General features: G+C 45.0%; 1 protein-coding gene across 1 annotated transcript; it reads right to left on the bottom strand.

The window, feature by feature from the left end:
- Nucleotides 1-14,308: 14,308 nt before the first annotated feature.
- Nucleotides 14,309-17,967, bottom strand: chchd10 (coiled-coil-helix-coiled-coil-helix domain containing 10). The gene is made up of 4 exons (XM_078421150.1): nucleotides 17,831-17,967; nucleotides 16,593-16,818; nucleotides 15,452-15,611; nucleotides 14,309-14,467 (listed from the first exon to the last, which is right to left on the bottom strand). The coding sequence occupies exons 1-4, from the start codon at nucleotides 17,857-17,859 to the stop codon at nucleotides 14,457-14,459; spliced, it is 426 nt and encodes a 141-aa protein (XP_078277276.1). The 5' UTR covers nucleotides 17,860-17,967; the 3' UTR covers nucleotides 14,309-14,456.
- Nucleotides 17,968-19,761: the final 1,794 nt, after the last annotated feature.

Here is a 19,761-nt window from a genome sequence, read left to right as displayed (position 1 = left end):
CCTTGGGGGAGGGGAGCGGTGGGGGATTTACAGTTGTTAATGGAGATGAACTGGTGCCTGTCAGAGAGGTAAGATTTGAACCAGGATAGGGCTGTGCCGGTGATGTTAAAGGAGGTTTCAAGTCGGGTGACGAGAATGGAGTGATTTATGGTGTCAAAGGCGGCGCTGAGGTCAAGTAGGATGAGGATGTTGAGGTTGCCAGCGTCGGAGGAGAGGAAAAGGTCGTTTGTGATTTTGAGGAGCGCAGTTTCAGTACAGTGGTTGGAGCGGAATCCGGATTGGAAAGTTTCATACAGGTTATTGGTAGAGAGGTGGTATTTGAGTTGGGAAGCTACAGCACGTTCCAAAACTTTGGACAGAAAGGGTAGGTTGGAGATTGGTCTGAAGTTGTTTGGGGTGTCAGGGTTGAGACCAGGTTTTTTCAGAATGGGGGTGACAGCAGCGATTTTGAGGGATGGCGGGACGATGCCAGTGGACAGGGAGAAGTTTATTGTTGCAGTGATAAGTGGAGAGAGAGCAGGAAGGCAGGCCTTGACAAAGCTGGAGGGGATGGGGTCCAGAGAGCAGGTGGCAGTTTTTATTCCTGTGAAGAGGTCAGAGAGGTCGGTGGTGGAGACTGGGGAGAACTGAGGCAGGGGTTGACAGGATAAGGGGGGGCAGGTGGTTTGATGGGGAGCAGGTGCGGTGGTGTTTAAGGTGCTGTAGATGCTGTCTATTTTGCTTTGGAAGAATGAAAGGAAAGTGGGTCAGTATGATCTCTAACGTACACCTGGGGAAGCACTCTTTTACTCAAATCCTATTGAAGTAAAGGCCTAATTGCTTGCTGAAACTGTATGTTAAATTTCAGTGATTCACCCAGACCTCTCTGAACACCAACAGTTTTCAGTGACCTACAATTTAAAAACTAATCTGCTGTTTCCACCAAAGTGCTGACATGACATTTTCTACTTGATATGGCATCTGCCTTGTCCTCAGCCATTCACCGAAGCTTCATTATGTCCTTCTAACAACCCAGATCTATACAATCAGCCAATATAGACAGTTACAATTTGGTCCCTCATCCAGATCATTGATGGATGTGGTGAACATTTGGGGCCTCAGCAACAATCCCTGAGCCACCCCACTAGTTATAGTCTGTTAATCCAAAAAAGACCTGGCTATTTCGCTGTTTTTTTTGCCAATCCACAATCCACACTGGTGTATTACCCTAGTCCCATATACTTGAATATTATTCAATAACCTCCTCTGTGGTATCTTTCTGAAGATCATCTCAAAGTCCACTGATTTCTCCTTATCTATCCTGCCAGTTACAACCTCAAGAAATCTCTAACAGATTTTCCAAACATGCTTTTACTTTCATAGATCCATGGTGACAGTGTTCCGCCCTTTGGGGAGATAATCCACAGATTAAAGTCGCGTCTGAAAGCTGACGCCTCCAGCAGCCCTCGCTCAGTGCTGTCCTCGAGGGTCAGATTGGATTTTGTGGTCACTTCTTAGAGAGGGGATTGCTCGAACCCAAGAATATTGGATGGGTGGTCCTGTAGCATACCACTGTCATCGATTAAAAAGATAACTAGATGTGGGATAGCCTGGAAGAGTCCTACAAGCTGAAGTTTGTAAGTTTGTTTACAAGTTCCTCCTAGCTTGGAGGAGTGCTTCTCTGCCGAGAATAATCCCCATCGCTGAATGGGGAGTCAGATTACAGTCCCCCACTAGGAGTTCTGATTACACCTCAGCACACAATAGCTCAAGCAACTTGCACATTTGTTGAACCGCTGCACCCAGAGCGCAACGTTGCCGGAGCCATTTGTAGACCTTGACCAAGGACAAACGCCACCCTCCTTGACCAGGATGTTTGTCACCGTTAAGCATGGGGGTAGGTGCTGGTGTCTGGCTTTTCCACAGCCATGTTAGTTGGTGTGTTTTGTCATGCAGTGAACATAGATGCTATTGAACATTCACCATTTTTATTTTTGTTGAGAAACCAGGTAAATGCTTGAGGCCCACCTGTACAGAGGCGGGAGGTGTTTACAGAAGGAGGATCTGACTGTGAGGCCTCCACTGATTAATGGAGTTGATGAGGAAGGGAAAACAATGTTGTGTGTTTGGGGATCCAACAATGCAGCCTCAGTGGAATTAATCACCTTCTCCTTTCCAGATTATCCAGGGAAACAGATAAAACACAGAAGATAGATCCAAAATGCTGGAGTAACTCAGTAAGTCAGGCAGCATTTTGTGTCCATCTTTGGTGTAAACCAGCATTTGCAGCTCCTTCCTCCTGATATTACGCAGAACCAGGATTGGGGAAGCTTGGAGAGTCCTTGAAAAAAATAGGGCATAAGACATTGTAGAGTTGAATGCTCTGAGCATGAATGTTCCAGATAAATGTATCTTCAGAATTAGTTGAGCAGATTATTGCAAGACTGCTGTTAGTGGAAATGTGATTTCAGTATGTGATTGAATTTATTTTTTAATCAAAATATGTATAAAGCTCTGTAGTGTATATGCATGCACCTGCTATAGAGAATGAAATTGGATTGCAACCATGTCCCGTGTACTGAAATCTGGCTCTCGTGATAAGAAAATATTGAAATTTGTCTAAATCAACAACATTTGGGAGTCTTCTGACCCACGTTCAAAAGGACCTGTGCAGTTCCTGATTGGGAATTCAATATTGTTGCTGATATGTTCAGTATTTAGAGAAGGGTATTAGCCCTTAAAGGCACAATCCCCTCTCCCTAGTTCTCCCGCAGGTTTCCGTGCCATCAGTGCACAGAGGAGAGGGAGGCTGCTGGGGAGAGGGGAGTTTCACAGGGAACTCCAAGTCCTGGTGATTGAAAGAGAGGTCCTGGCTGTTGGGAGCCCAGTAGACCCACCTGAAGCATTCATTAGAAGAAGTTGCAGAGGTGATGACAATTGTCTCCTCCAGAAGCGAGAAACTCTACATCAATATCACTCGAAGTTTCATGACTTCAGTGAAATTGAGAGCTGTACATTATTTAGAGTGTTGAACGAAACCCAGACACACATCACAATGTTAATCAAAACAACCATCCCCATCCACCCTGCTATATGTGCTGAGGTTTACACGGGTGGCAATTTTTTGCCGCTCCTGATGGGAGCCCAATAATTAGTATTGAAAATGGGTATATCGGTTAACTAATGATGGAGATAACAGATAAGCCATCATGAAAAATAAATTGAAACTCTTTATGGCTATTTCCCACATTTAAAGAAATGGGTTGCTGAAAAGTCTAAGAGACTGCCTTTATAGGGTATTTAGAATTGTTTGTCTTTTAATCACAGCAGGTCAGACAGAGATTTTCAATCACCATTGTCGAATTGTGAACTTCATGGACTACATCAAAGAGAAATGTGGCCTTGGGGCAGAAGGTAGAGTAAATGTGAGGGTGCAAAATGTAACACTGGACCAGTTAAATGAGCATGAAAGTTGTAATCCATAGGCAGTGTCCTCTCTACATTTCTGTTCTGTAATGCATGTGAACATGACAGAGGATAGAAACCAAAAGCTGGAGTAACTCAGCGGGACAGGCAGTATCTAAAGTCCCATGGTCTCGACCCTGAAATGTCACCCATTCCTTCTTTCTAGACATGCTGCCTGTCCCGCTGAGTTACACGAGCTTTTTGCGTCCATCTTCAGTTTAAACCAGCATCTGCAGTTCCTTCCTGAACATGACAGAGCTTCTAATCCAACCGCCCTGACTGATGGGAACGAACTCAACCAACAAAGCGGCTGATCCACCAGTGTATCTGATCACACCATATGTCACACATAGTCCTTACTCACCCAATCCAGCAAAATGTGAAACCTTCCGATTGTGGGCCTTTACTGCACAAAAGGCAGCGGATGGAGAAGGAATTAAAATACCCTGTACCACACAGAAGAAGGAATACAGTTTAAACTGTTGAATAACAGGCTAAGATTTATGTAGTGTCTTTAATAAACTTAGGATATCCCAAAGGCTTTGCAACCAACACAAGTGTGATCTCTGTCATAATGCATGGAAGATCAATTTGTGCAATAAAAGCTCCCATGAGAGAGTTTACAGATGACATGAAAATTGGTGGTGATGTCGAAGTCGATTGTCTCAGGCTACAGCAGGTTATGTGTCAGATGAAAGGTCAGGCACATCATGCAAAGATGGGATTTAACCCCTACAAGTGCAAAGTGATGCACTTTGGGAAATCAAATAGTAAAAGATATATGCAGTAAATAGGATGATAACGGATGTTGGTGAACAGAGGGACATAAGTTCATAAATTCATGTTCTAGGAATGGAGCTAGGCCATTTGGCCCATCTACTCTGCCATTCAATCATGGCAGATCTATCTTTCCCTCTCAACCCAATTCTCCTGCCTTCTCCCCATAACCCCTGCCACTTGTACTAATCAAGGATCACCTTATCAATCTTCACCTTAAAAATATCCACTGACTTGGCTTCTACAGCCTTCTGTAGCAATGAATTCCACAGATTCACCACACTCTGACTAAAGAAATTCTTGCTCATCTCCTTTCTAAAGGTACGTCATTTTATTCTGAGGCTGTGGCCTCTGGTCCTAGACTCTCCCACTGGTGGAAACATCCTCTCCACATTCACACTATCCGGGCCTTTCACTGTTCAATGACGATGTAACTAGTAGAGTGGATAAGGGAGAACCAGTCGATGTGTTATATCTGGACTTTCAGAAGGCCTTCGACAAGGTCCCACATAGGAAATTGGTGTACAAACTTAAAGCACACGGTATTGAGGGTTCAGTGTTGAGGTGGATAGAAAATTGGTTGGCGGACAGGAAGCAAAGAGTAGGAATAAACGGGTCCTTTTCGGAATGGCAGGCAGTGACTAGTGGGGTACCGCAAGGCTCAGTGCTGGGACCCCAGTTATTTACAGTGTATATTAATGATTTGGACGAGGGAATTGAATGCAACATCTCTAAGTTTGCGGATGACACGAAGCTGGGTGGCAGTGTTAGCTGCGAGGAGGATGCTAGGAGGCTGCAGAGTGACTTGGATAAATTAGGCGAGTGGGCAAATGCATGGCAGATGCAATATAATGTGGATAAATGTGAGGTTATCCACTTTGGCGGCAAGAACAGGAAAACAGAGTATTACCTGAATGGTGACCGATTGGGAGAAGGGGAGATGCAACGTGACCTGGGTGTCATGGTGCACCAGTCATTGAAAGCAAGCATGCAGGTGCAGCAGGCAGTGAAGAAAGTGAATGGTATGTTGGCATTCATGGCAAGAGGATTTGAGTTTAGGAGCAGGGAGGTTCTGCTGCAGTTGTACAGGGCCTTGGTGAGACAGCACCTGGAGTACTGTGTGCAGTTTTGGTCTCCTAACCTGAGGAAAGACGTTCTTGCCTTAGAGGGAGTACAGAGAAGGTTCACCAGATTGATCCCTGGGATGGCGGGACTTACATATGAGGAAAGACTAGATAGACTGGGCTTGTACTCGCTGGAATTTAGAAGACTGAAGGGGGATCTTATAGAAACATATAAAATTCTTAAGGGGTTGGAGAGGCTAGATGCGGGAAGATTGTTCCCGATGTTGGGGGAGTCCAGAACCAGGGGTCACAGCTTAAGGATAAGGGGGAAGTCTTTTAGGACCGAGATGAGAGAACATTTCTTCACACAGAGAGTGGTGAATCTGTGGAATTCTCTGCCACAGAAGGTAGTTGAGGCCAGTTCATTGGCTATATTTAAGAGGGAGTTAGATGTGGCCCTTTTTGCTAAAGGGATCAGGGGGTATGGAGAGAAGGCAGGTACAGGCTACTGAGCTGAATGATCAGCCATGATCATATTGAATGGCGGTGCAGGCTCGAAGGGCCGAATGGCCTACTCCTGCACCTATTTTCTATGTTTCTATGTTTCTATCCCCTCTCATCCTTCTAAACTCCAGTACGTAAAAGCCCAGTGCCATCAAACGCTCATCGTATGTTAACCCAATCATCTCTGTGATCAATCTCACAAACTTCCACTGGACCCTTTCCAACGCAACTCTTATTCAGATTATGGGGCCCAAAACTGCTCACAATACTCCAAAGGCGGTCTGACCAGTGCCTTATAGAGCCACATCATTACATCCCAGTGGGGAACTTTGGGTTTCAAGTCCATAGTTCCCTTAAAGTGGCAACAGAGCTAGATAAGGTGGTGAGGGAGGCACATGCTTACCTTCATAGATCAAAGCATCAAAAATAACAACTAAAAGTTGGGACGTAACATTGCACCTTTATAAAACACTGCACTTGGAATGTTGTGTGGGTTCTGATCACCCCTCTGTTGGAAGCATGTGCTTGTGAGTGTGCAAACATGATTCACCACGATGTTGCCTGAATTGGAGGATATTAGTTATGGCAAGAGATTGTATAGGCTGGCCTTGTTTACACTCAAGTGAAGGAGGAGTAACCTGTTAGATGTGTATGAGATTATGAGAGGCAAAGATAGGATAGACTGGGGAACTTTTAACAATGGTAGGGGAATCGAAAACAAGGGGCGTAGCTGTAAGGTAAGAGAAAGAAAGTTTAAAGGGGACGTGGGAGGGAAGTATTTTACCGGAGAGTGGTTGATATCTGAACTTGCTGACAGAAGAGGTGGTGGAATCAGATACAATCACTACTTTTAAGAGACTTTTAGACACATAAATGGACAAAGCATAAAATAATAGTGAACGAAGGCAGATAAATGTGATTAGTGTAGATAGGCAAGCATGGACATGGACTTGTTCATAGATTCATAGTTATGCAGCACCAAAACAGGCCTTTGGCCCAACTTGTCGAGGATGCCTATCAATACATCCTGTATAATCCTGCTCGCTTTTGTCTCATATCCATCGAGACATTTACAATCCATATATCTGTCCAGATGTCTTTTAAACCTTATAACTTTCCACCCCCATATCACTTCCTCTGCAGCTCGTTCCATATACTCGTAACCCTCAGCGTGAAAAATGTCAAGAACCCCTTTAAATATTTCCCCTCTCACCTTAAACCTATGCCCTCTATTTTAATAAAAGACTGTTACTATCACCACTATCTACGCCTCTCATAATTCTATAAACCTCGATAACGTTACCCCTCAGTCACCTTTGCTTCAGGGGATACGGTCCCAGCCTATCTAATCCCTATTTATAATTCAAGCCCTCCAGTCCAGACAACATTACTGTAAACCTTTTCTGCACTCTCTCCAGCTTAATCAGATCCTTCCCGTTGCTGGATGACCAGAACAGCACACAATATTTTGTGCAGCTGAGCAACAATTTGTACAACTGTAACATGACACCCTCGTCCTCTATTCAAAGACACAGCCAATGAAGGCAAGAATGCCGTATGCCTCATTCACCACTCTGCCTATTTGTGATGCCACTTTCAGGAATCTATGTACTTGCACGCTAAGCTTTCACTGTTAAACAACAATCCCCAGGGCCCTGTCATTCACTGTGTAATCCTTGCTCTGGTTTAACCTTCCAAAAATCCAGTCAAATTCCATCAGCCATTCTTTTGCCTACGTTTCCATTTCACCTAGATCTTGCTGTAACCTTCAATAACTATTTTCACTGACCACTATATCACCTGTTTTGCTGTTATCTACACTAATCATGCCACCTATATTTTCTTCCAAATCATTGCGATATATATAATGAATAAAGAACCCAGCACAGATCCCTGCAGCACACCATAATTACAGGTATCCAATCTGAAAAGCAACCCTCCACTGCCATCCTCTGCCTCCAACCACTAAGCCAATTTTTTCATACAATTTTGCTATCTCACTCTGGATCCGGTGGTTAGTTTAGTTTAGTTTAGAGATGCAACATGGAAACAGGTCCTTCGGCCCAGCGAGTCCATGGTGACTATCGATCACCTGCTCACACACTTCTCTATGTTATCCCACTTTCCTGACCACTTCCTATGCATTAGGGGCAATTTGCAGAGGCCAATTAACCTACAAACCTGCATGTCTTTGGGATGTGGGAGAAATCCGGAGCACTGGGAGGTAACTCATGTGGTCACAAGGAGAATGTGCAAACAAGTCCATCACACAGATCAGTCTCGCCACCATTGTCTCCATCTACACTTCACACTGCATCGGGAAGGCATCCAATACAATCAAGGGCATTTTTCACCCCTGGTCATTCCCTCTACTCCCTATCTTGCTGGGCAGAAGGTACAAAATCATGAAAGTGGGTGCCACCAGATTCAGGAACAGCTTCTTCCCCTCTGTTAACAAAACGAGTGAACGGTTCTCCCATAAACCAAGGTGCAGTCTACATCCTCCAACCTTCCTCATTGCAGACATTGGATTTTGTTCTCTGGAACTGTTACGCCACAATGCAGTAAAATATATTCTGGACTCTGGTATTACTTTCTTTGCTCCACCTGCTGTATATGGGGTTATTGTATTCTTGTATAATGTTATCTGAATTAATTGGATAGCACACGAACAAAAGCTTTACACTGCATGTCGGTACACTCTACATTAATAAACCAATGCCGATACCACAATCCACAAGTTTCTAATGGAAAGGTGACTGAAAACTGAGATATTTTCACCAATTTCTCTTCCCCTGGAGAGTGCATTGATCTGGTCGATGAGGCTGGCCACCTGATGAATCTAAGTGTGCAGCAAAACTTCCTCGAGCAAGCCAGCAGCATCCTGAGGCCGCGACGGAGATATATCCTCATCAAAGTGTTGAGTGAGTAAAACTGGAGATTCTTTAATGTTCAAATGATGCAGCTGGGGATTCCTGCACCCGAGCTATCACAACAGTAATCATTTGGGAAGGATGCAGCCATAATCATGATGGATGTGCGGTGACACGAACTGGAGTCATTGTGCACCGACTGTGGCTCCATGACAGAGCTGTCACCAAGTGGAAATGGACGTGTCAGGATCAAACAACAGGGAATCCGAGTCTAAAGGAAGCTCAGCAGAGACACCAGGTCTTGCTGTCCCAGAGATAGAACACCGAGTGTGTTGCACTGTCCCAGAGTGAGAACCCTTAACGTGTCACACTGTCCCAGAGAGGGAAGTGAACATTCCACTGTCCCAGAGTAAGAACCCTTAACGTGTCACACTGTCCCAGAGAGGGAACACTGAACATTCCACTGTCCCAGAGAGGGAACAATGAACATTGCACTTTCCCAGAGAGAGGACTAAATGTGTCCCACTGTGTGTCGCACTGTCCCAGAGAGGGAACACTGAGAGTGTCCCACTGTCCCATAGCAAGCCCCTTAATGTGGTACCAACAACTCTGATGGGATTTAACATGTGATTGGCCCTCAATATCATAATGCTGAAATAACACGTCTCACAATTGATTGTTGTGATTTAGCACCATGCTTGGATCCACCTCAATATGTTTCCACACCATGTCAGGGTACACTTTCAAGAAGGTGAAGCATCATATCACTGCCTCTTGAACTGATGCTTTGCGACAGGATAGTTTCGGACTCCCTTGTGTATTTGCATTTGAGGGGTGGATTGGTTGTGTGGGTCTAAACTGTACCTTTTGGCACCTCTATTGCCCCATGGATGTACTCTGCACGTTTATCGTTGAAATTATTTGGTGCATCTCACAGATATCTTTAAAGGCCAGACATTACTTCTCCATGGGTGGTATGTCACATTGTATTTGTGGTGTGCATTTCACTTTCTTTGTGTTCCAGAGCAAGATGACCCTGAGACTGTCAAATACGAAGCTATGCTGGACAATATTGAGCGTCTTCATCCCGTGGTGGCAGGTCAGGTTGATGCAGCGAACAAAGTAGTTCACGAGGAGGGTAACATATTAAGGGGAGGTGAAAATTATGGGTAGGGCCTTAGGTTTGAGAGTGCATGTCTCTAAGTGGAAAATGAATGTACCAGAGTAAGGGGTATTGAAAGGATTAAATTAACAGAGAGACTGACTTCATTGGATAGGTTCGTTCACTTGGGCAAGAGGGTTCCATAGGAGGACTAATGTATTAAAGGAATGGCCATAATGGTTGAGTCATGCATTGAAAATATTAATGTCCCGGTGTCAAGAAGAGAAATGAGTCATGCATTGAAAATATTAATGTCCCGGTGACAAGAAGAGAAATGTACGAGATGTCAGGAATAACACATGGAGGAAGGATTACTGAGCATGACATGATGCAGTTGGAAATGGGTGAGGGACAGTGGGTCAGAAAGCTTTATGGCAGTAAGCGCATTAACGTACAGCATATGCGATAGTTCAGGTAAGATTAATATTCCCGAATTAGGGCTTTCAATGGAGGATTTAATTTGCTAGTAGTTGAGAGTTAATAGGAGACTGGGCCTTGAGCAGCTGGGCCTTGGCCCTACTATTAGAAGAAGTTGAAGTGAGAACTTTAACACATCAATGGGAGAGGCAGAGAGAGGAGAGTTGAGGCAATGGGCACATAGTTGCTTCATTGGCTGCACTGCAGGAGGATGAGTTAAAATATTAGATAATGTGGCAGAAGAAGCAGTTCGCCAGTGCTCTGAGGTTTGGGTTGGCCTGTGGTAGCACAGACATCGTCCACTTTGTTGGTTGGATGTCAGTATTATAAACCATTTGGAACAGGTGGGGTAGAGCACTGCTGCCTCCACAGTGCAAGAACCTCAACAGGTTACGGATCCACTGTGGTATCCATGGAGTAAATCAGCATAGACTTGATGGGCCAAATGGTCTCCTTCTCAGTCGTGAGGACATTAAAAAAAATTGGTTGATGATTGGCTTCTGTGATCCTTGGTATTTTGGAAGATGAGGGAAATGATCTGCAACCAGTATAAATGTAGTTACAAATGCATCAACCATATCTTTGGTACTGATAGGCTGGCCCTGACATCATGAAGGATGGGAATGTATTTGGAATCTCCTCCTGTTAGCTGTGTAATCAATCGTTCATCAAAAGTCACATCAAGATTGGCAGGAATTTAAGGGTTATCTTCATCTATTGATCAGCTATGAATTCATCCATTCATCCCATTTAGCACAATAGTACTGCCATAGAACACAATGGGAAGGAAGGCATAATTGAAAAGATAGGACTGTCTCCATAAGTACTATCATGGGCAGAGGAATATCCCACAGGTAGATTGCTGAGGAGATGGTGGAGAGGGGGTTGGGGTGAATTCATAGTCCAGCAAGAATGGCTTTCAAAGAGGTTAATTGTAGATGTACTTCTCCAGTGCAAGGACTAATGTATATCAGAGATAAGCTTTGTTGGTAAGGTTGCACCTCTGAGGTTCTGATGTTGGGTTAACCCTCCAGGGAAGTGGTTTTGTAGAGGGGGGGGGGGGGGGGGGGGCTCAGTGCAGGATCAATCTGCTGAAGGGGAGGTGGGTATTTGAGGATTAAGGAACTAGGTCTTTAAGGGAAAGGTTAATGTACCCAAGGGATAGCTGTAGTTTATCTCACAGCCCTCGCTGCTTGGCCTGAACCTGGTGTATCTCTGCTTATTAGACCATCTTCGAAAATTGTCCAATCCCAAGGAGAAGAAGGAGGCAACTGTGAAGAAACTCAGAGCCACCAAGGAGGTTATTCTGACTCCACCACCCAAAAACAAATCAGCCTTCAGGCCTAAAAATACCACTAATACACAACGAAGGTTTTGAGTGTAATGGAAATTTTGGTGAATAAATCATGCAATCAAGCATTGGGGCTCCAATTGTTACAATACAGATAAGACCCATGGAGGCACAAGGAACTGCAGATGCTGGAATCTTGACTAAAACACAAAGTGCTGGAGTAACTCAGGGGATCAGGCAGCATCTGTGGAGGGAATGAATAGACAAAGATTCAGGTCGGGACAGTCCTGACCCAAAACGTCACCTGTTCATTCCCTCCACAAATGATGCCTGCCCTGCTGTGTTAAAACGAATGCACTAAAGGACACACCAGTGTTATTTTCTATGGTGAGGGAAGGATGCATTAGAAAGACAAAAGGGACTGGGATTGCAGGTTGAGTCAGTAGAAAGGAAGTCAAATGTAACATTAGCATTCATTCCAAGAGGATCAGAATACAAAAGCAAGGATGTAATGCTGAGGCAACATTTGTAAAATTGTGATTGGGCCCCGTATCTGAGGAAGGATGTGGTGGCGTTGGAGGGGGTCCAGAGGAAGTTGATGAGAATGATTCTGGGGATAATGTATGAAGAGCGATTGATGGCTCTGGACCTGTACTCGCTGAAGTTCAGAAGGATGAAGGGGAATATGGATGGGAGGGGATTGGAGGGTTATGGCCTGAGAACAGGTAGATGAGACTAGGTCAGAGAAAGTGGTCGGCGTGGACTGGCAGGGCCGAACAGGCCTGTTTCCGTGCTGTAATTGTTATATGGTTATATGGAATCACATTGAATACCATCGAATAATGAAAGGCCTGGATGAAGTGGATGTGGAGAGGATGTTTCCAGTCAGAGAGTTTAGGACCAGAGGACACCGACTCAGAATAAAGGACGTATCTTTAGAATGTAGATGAGGAGAAATTTCCTTTGCCACAGGATGGTGAATCTGTGGCATTCATTGCCAGATAGTGGTGGAGGCCGTCATTGGGTATTTTTAAAGCAGCGATGGATTGGTTCTTAATTAGTAAGCGCATCGGAGTTTACAGGGCGAAGCCAGAAGAATGGGGCTGAGAGGGAAAATAGATCAGCCAAGATCAAATGGCAGAGCAGACTCACTGGGCCAAAGCCTATTCAAACTTGGACTCCTGATTCTGCCCAGGAACTCCCTGGTACTAAATAGTCAAAAATGAACAATGGCTTCCAAATGGTCCTAAAAGCGAGTAATTGCTTCCTTTAATCTGTCTGAAAGAAAATTAATAATGTTCTACCATTATGTAAAAATTTGGCTCTGCAAATTGCTGTCTTGCATTAAGAGACAATTAAAACTACTCCATCCTGCTGCTTTGTGGCATGGGACTGCTTGGTTTAGGGGGAGAATAGAGAGGCCACTACCAGATGCCGTTGCATGCAGTGCAAGGCTGATTTTTTAATTTTATTTATTCATTTTTCAAAATGTTAATGTCATAAGCAAGGCCTACTGGATCACCCAGTTGCTGACCACTTTAACTCCCCTTCCCATTCCTGTACTGATCTTCCTCTCCTGGGCCTCCTCCAATTCCAGAGTGAGGCCACATTCATATTGGAAGAACAGCATTTTTCACTGGGGTAGAGTACAACCCAGCAGTATGAAAGTTTAATTCTTCAGTTTTAGGTAGCTTCTACAAACATGTGCCCCCCCCCCCCCTCCCTCCACAAAAGGTCCATTAACCAGTTCCACGTTTCACAAATATTAACCCCTCTTAGGCTCACATCTGTAGCTAGCAAACTTTCTGCCTGTCAGGGAACCTTAATGCCTAAGATAATCTGTTGCTGGCTCCAATTAGTCTTGTTTTTTTCTTACTTCCAGCTTCTCCCCCTCCCCCACAAATACAATCAGTCTGAAGAAGGGTCCAGCCCAAAATGTTACCTATCCTTTTCTCCAGAGATTATATCTATATATACATACACACATATACCTCTCTATATAATGTACATACACACCTTTCTTTCTCTCTCTCTCTCTATATATATATCTATCTCTCTTCCTCAACAACCATCTCCAATGAGCAAGCCAGTCCCGAAACCAAATAAACAAGGTTCTGTGGAGCCCATGCATCTCAATTTTTTGGATCCGCCTATCATGAGGGACTTTATCAAATGTCATACAAAAATCCATGTAGACATCTCATCGATCACCATTGTCACCACCTAAAAAAACCATGGTCTGTCGCAATCAAAGCCACGCTGACTCCCTCATTAGCCCATTCTCTTTCAAATGCAAATAAATACGATCCCGAAGAATGCTCTCCAATAGCCCACCAACTACTGATGTGCGGTTCACCAGCCTATAACTTACTGTCCCATCTCTACTTTTCCTTCTTAAACAAACCATTGGCGACTCTCCACCCCTCTGTAACCTTGCCTGGAATACACTAGTCGTAAATTCTGATCAGCTGACCTTTAAATGACTCCCGCATCAGATGTGGACTTACCCAATAACAACTGCTCCCATTTACCCTCCCTCGCTCTTGCATAATGCTATAATTGGCCTTACTCCAATTTAGAACCATGTCCAAAGTTCCAAACTAATCGCTATTCATAACTATCTTAAAACTTAAGTTGCAATCACTATTCCCAATTACAAACTTGTTAATTTATTGTTAAGTATTCAGTTCTAAAACCAACCCGGTAAAATATCAGCTAAACGTCTTGTGAATTGTATGCATGCCAATTCACTAACACCTTACAAAAGAGGCGAAAATTAATCATACAAGATATTTTATTCACATCTAATGACAATACATTAGTCACAACTGTGACCCCATCACTGAAAATGTGTGGGGCATAACAGGAATCTTCACAATCTCTTCTCTTCACTTGCTGCAGTCATTCAACAGGTAACTTCTACTTTAGTATATACCTGGCAAAAAGGTAAATGAGCATTTAGAAAACCATGATACCACGAGGCAGAATCAACATGATTTTATGAAAAAATGTTTCATTAATTCAAGTGTGTGCACAGATCAGTGTAGATTTTAACAGAATGTGGAAATCCAGGAATGTAGTCCAATTTTTTTAGTTAAACAGGTAATCAGCTTGACATTGATAATATTAGCATGGAAACAATTGGCCCAAAAGGGGAAGAAAAAAAATCAGGAAAAAATAATAATTTTCAGGTTGGCAGAGTATAAACAATCCTCTGTCCAGTGCAAATGCTTCTTTCCTGGTAAATGGTGACCAGAAATTTACCCAAGCAGTGGCCAATAGAGTTTTGCACTGTTCTATCATACCTCACTGTTTTATGTTATACACCTCAGTTATAGTATCCTGTACAGCTTTGCTGATCTATCTCACCAACTTTACAGCTCAGAGATCTATTTATGTTACACCACACCCTTGAAGCCTTTTATTTATTACCCATGACCCTGCCTTACTGCACCTTCCCAAATGCACGACTTTCTACTTCTCGAGATTAAATTCCCTTTGCTACAGTGCTGTCCATCTACAACCAGAGGAATATAATGATAAGGAACGGTAGATGCTGTTTTACCAAAAGACACAACATGCTGGAGTAACTCAGTAGGTCAGGTAGCATCTCTGGAGAACATGGATAGGTCATATGATAGATATAACCAGATGAAAATGTAAGGTCTATACTTTGGGAGGAATACCCCAAAATAGGAACGTTTTAAAAAGTGGGAAAACAGTAAATTCAGGCCCAGGCATGGGTATGTGGTCATTTAAGGCAGGTGGAATGTTGGGCGTAAATGCAATTGAATGGGGCAGCAGGTAGCTGGACTTCAGCAAACGTATTCTCCGGCTGGAGAATGGTCAGATTCGGGCTTTGTACCAATTAGGTGACTAATTTCATTAAAACCTATATTTATGAAAAATGTTCACCTACCATATGCAGACCTGCATTGCTTCAGCACCTCATTGAAACCGTCGCACAGTGTTAGATCGTGCTGGTTCTGGGCACACTCCAGAAACTGTCTCATTTCAAACTGGCAGGGTCTGTTCTCTGGGGCTTGAGATTGAGTCAGAGGAGTCGCATTCTGGGGTTCCTGCATGGAAACACAGAAACTCTTACAAACATTCTTACAACTTTAGGTTCATCAAGGGTTACATGGTGACCATGAGCTGGGTATTTCTGGTAACTTTATTTAAGCCATGATCTTACGGAATAGTGCTGCAGCTTCAGGAAGACATGAAGCCAACCACTGCTTTATCTTGTGTTCTTATCAAATGCCTTCTGGAACTCAAATAAGCAAACTCAAACAACATTTAATGAGCTGCAAGGTTAGGTATCTGCAAAATCCAAAATCAACGGTGCTATATATTACATATTCACAAAACCATATTTGTCCAAATACGGAGATATTCTGCACTTTGTGACATGCCTAAACTGACTGAATAAAAGATTTTCCCTTCCCCTTTATTTCCTTTAATGACATTGCAACAATGGAAACTTTCCTTTCCACATTGAAGACAACAAGCAGCTACATTGTGTTAGCACTGGCATTTCATAAACCATTTATTGAAATGTCTTTAAACTATTTTTTAGTCAAGGAAACTAGTTCATTTCATCAGTGATTGGAGACAGTAAAAAAACAGGTACTCAGCATCCTCATCGACAGCCAATCTCCCACTTATATCAATCCTATATTAAGCCTTTTTTTAAATTCTCCCCACACTCCCATCAACGTCCCTCAGATTGTATCAACCAATCATGCTCTTGAGGTAAGTTACAGCATCTAAATACCTACCAATCCACATGTCCTTGGGAGGTGGGAGGAAACCAGAGCACTTAGGGGAATCAACAAGGTCACAGTGAGAACATGCTAACTCCACAGATACAGCACTGGAGATCAGATTGAATCCATGTCACCCGAGTTGTGAGGCAGCAGTTTTACTAGCTGTGCCTCCTTGCCTCCCTGTAAGTGATCCACATTTAACCTTTCAGCAAGCCTGATGTTCCCTGATTTCCCCAAAGTACACAGAGAGGACAGACTTAGCCTGCTCTCCTCTAGCTCCCTGCACTTTACCTGGTAGGTGACATCTGCCCTGGCCGGCTCCGAGTCACTGCCACCGCTGAAGGCTCCGGTTAAGGCGCCCCCCATCACATGGCCCACTGCCGAGCCCACCGCCACTCCGGCCGCTGTAGTGGCCATCTGGGCCATCATGCCAGGTTGCCGGGGCTGGGCCACGGTTGGTGCAACAGCAGTTGGAGGGAGGCGAGCAGGGGGAGGGGCTCGGGAGGGAGCTGGCCGGCTGCAACACAAACAACAAGCCGTTAGGGAATAGGCCGAGCGAGGGGACAGGATGCACGGCATGTGTGGAAGGGCAGTCACAACACACGACAATTGAAAGACTGGAGTGACTAGGCTGGCATACACTGGAATTTAGAAGGATGAGAGGGGATCTTATCAAAACATATAAGATTATTAAGGGGCTGCACACGTTAGAGACAGGAAACATGTTCCCAGTGTTGGGGGTGTCCAGAACAAGAATAAGGGGTAGGCCATTTAGAACAGAGATGAGGAAAAACTTTTTCAGTCAGAGAGTTGTAAATCTGTGGAATTCTCTGCCTCAGAAGGCAGTGGAGGCCAGTTCTCTGAATGCATTCAAGAGAGAGCTAGATAGGGCTGTTAAGGATAGGGAAGTCAGGGGGTATGGGGAGAAGGCAGGAACGGGGTACTGATTGAGAATGATCAGCCATGATCACATTGAATGGTGGTGCTGGCTCGAAGGGCCGAATGGCCTCCTCCTGTACCTATTGTCTATTGACAGTGGACCCTAGGGAGGATAATGGAGAGATGGTGGTCTCACATTGATGAGGGGACATGAGTGGTCCCAGGGTGTGTGTGTGGTGTGGGATGGCCCCAGTGGGTGGGGGGGAGAGACACACAGAATGGGTGTGGTGGGGAGTAGGCAAAGGTGGCCCAGGTGAGGTGGGGCGAAGGAAGGGGTGACCCTATGGAGGAAGGGGGGGGAGATGGTGGCCACGGGGTAGGGGGGAGGAAGGGATGGCCCCAGGGTGACGGATGCGTGGCAGCGGCGAAGTGAGGGGGGTGGGTAAGGGATGCCTTCTACAAAAGGCGGCGGGTGGTTTGAAGGTCGATCATGACCCGGTGTCGGTGACCAGTGAGGACACGGTGCCCGCGGCGGGGCCGGGCCCGTGACCTCAGCGCGACCTTCAGGGGGAGCGGCGGTTCCGCACCACGACCACCCGCCGCCACCTCCCGCCCCGCCAGGCGACCCTGTCGCCGGCTCCTCTCCTCACCTCGCTCGGCTGCGGCTTCCGCGGGGCATGGCGTCGCCTGTCTGGAGCTCAATGAGGGGGCGCGCGGGAAGGGGCTGCGCAGCGCGTCACGTGGTGAGCGGGCACGTAAAACTGACGTCAGGGACCGGACGTCGTCAGGACGTGGTCCAATCACGCGTCCTGTCGTAGGCCCGCCCCTGTCTCATGGCCACGCCCTCCGCCCCGGACTCCCCTCCCTCCTATTGGTCTCAACCCAGAAAGTGCGAGAAACAATGTGCAGGAAGGAACTGCAGGTGCTGGTTTACACCGAAGATAATAGAGCAGAGCAAGATTTGATCACTCGACCCTAAAAACCCAAGCATGTCATGATGATGTCATGATGATGAGTCATGACAGTCATGGCGCCATTTTAGTAGGCAAAAACTTGCAGAAACATTTAAAAAGAAAAATAACAAAATTCTGTGAGTTGATAGATGAGATATATTCTGCATTTTTATGGTCCACACATACTGTTCCCGCAATAGACTGATTACACTGCGAGAGGCATAACGAACGGCGGGGTTTGCTTACTAAAATGGCGGACGTTCCGATCCTTTGCGTACGACACTTCAGTGCAGGCGACTTCAACGGGATGGTCCATCCTGCTCCTCTAGTATCTTTGGTTTACACCGAAGATGAGACACAAAATGCTGGAGTAACTCAGCGGGACAGGCAGCATCTCTGGAGTGAAGGAATCGTTGATGTTTCGTGTTCGAACCCCTTCAGACTGATGTCAGGGGAGAGGGGGACATAGAGATAAGGAAGTGTTAGGTGTGAAGACAGGATAAAGGGAATGGAGGTCAAGGAGAATGTAGAATAAATCATTGTTAGCTGGGAGAAGGTAACAACAAAGCAAACAGATAAAATGTAGTCGGAGACAGTACGACTGGTTGGAGAACTGGGATACTGCACACAACCCTCCTAATGTCCTGTATATTTGCAGACAGGCTTCCCTGCATCTCTACTCAAATCTTCCAACGAAGGCCAACCTTTAACTTGCCTTCTCAACTCTTTGCTTTTAGTGACTGCTGTGGAAGGTTTATGCATCATAAACCAATGTTCAGCTGATGAGGTTATCAAAATTGAACAGCTGCCAGGAAATGCTCTTAGCTGTGACAGCAAATCTTGCAATCTTGTCTGGCCTTATTAATTTTAAGGTAGTGCACTGATTGTACAGCTTGTTGCTAGGGATAACAAGGTTGCTATGAATTCAGGAGTGGGTGAGGCTTGTGATCCAGTTACTAGGATGCACTCAACACCCTTTGACTGCTCAAGCGAGATTGCTAACTTCCTTCATGTTATCATAGTAATGCTCCTGCCATTGACTTCTATACCTTACCACTGCCACTGAAACATATGTCTGGAGGGTCTGTGGCCCTGATCCTTTACGTGTTTTGCTCCTTCACAGCTCTCAGCACAAGGCATCAGCACTATGGCTGGCAATGCATTTTAACCCACTCACATTTTAACCCTTTGCTCGCCATCCAAGCCCAAAATCTCCTTCAGAATGACTGACCTAGATGTTAAACATCGTTAAATGATTCTGGCAAATGCCTCACAGCAGAAGCTCCTGAGCATCCTGTTGATGTGTAGTGGCACGGAAAAATCAGACTGCATATTGTAGTGGGAAAGTTCTTGTTCCAACAGTTAACAGAGAAGGCGTGGGTTTAATCTGCCAGGTGGTGTCTAACTCTGGCAGGAGAGAGTCTAACCATCTCCCGTTAAATTATCACTGCTGACATTCCCATCATCAACATTTTAGAGCTCACAATTGACAAGAAACTCAATTGATCAGACTCATTGATATCGTGGCTCGGTGTCCAGCTGCAGCTCACTCCAAATGGGTTCTGCACATTACGAGGCATATCAGGAGTGCAATGGGGCAACGTCCACTTGCCTGGACAACTACAGCT

This window comes from Rhinoraja longicauda, chromosome 25 (assembly GCF_053455715.1).
Source record: "Rhinoraja longicauda isolate Sanriku21f chromosome 25, sRhiLon1.1, whole genome shotgun sequence".
Lineage (NCBI taxonomy): Eukaryota > Metazoa > Chordata > Chondrichthyes > Rajiformes > Arhynchobatidae > Rhinoraja > Rhinoraja longicauda.
This window is presented reverse-complemented; position numbering and strand designations above follow the sequence as displayed.

Excerpts from the sequence above, each read along its gene's own strand:
- chchd10 (XM_078421150.1), bottom strand. The coding sequence starts at position 17,859 with ATGCCCCGCGGAAGCCGCAGCCGAGCGAG. Across the intron at positions 16,819-17,830 it reads GGAAGCCGCAGCCGAGCGAG|CCGGCCAGCTCCCTCCCGAG; the intron begins GTGAGGAGAGGA and ends TTTGTGTTGCAG. Across the intron at positions 15,612-16,592 it reads GGGCAGATGTCACCTACCAG|GAACCCCAGAATGCGACTCC; the intron begins GTAAAGTGCAGG and ends GTTTCCATGCAG.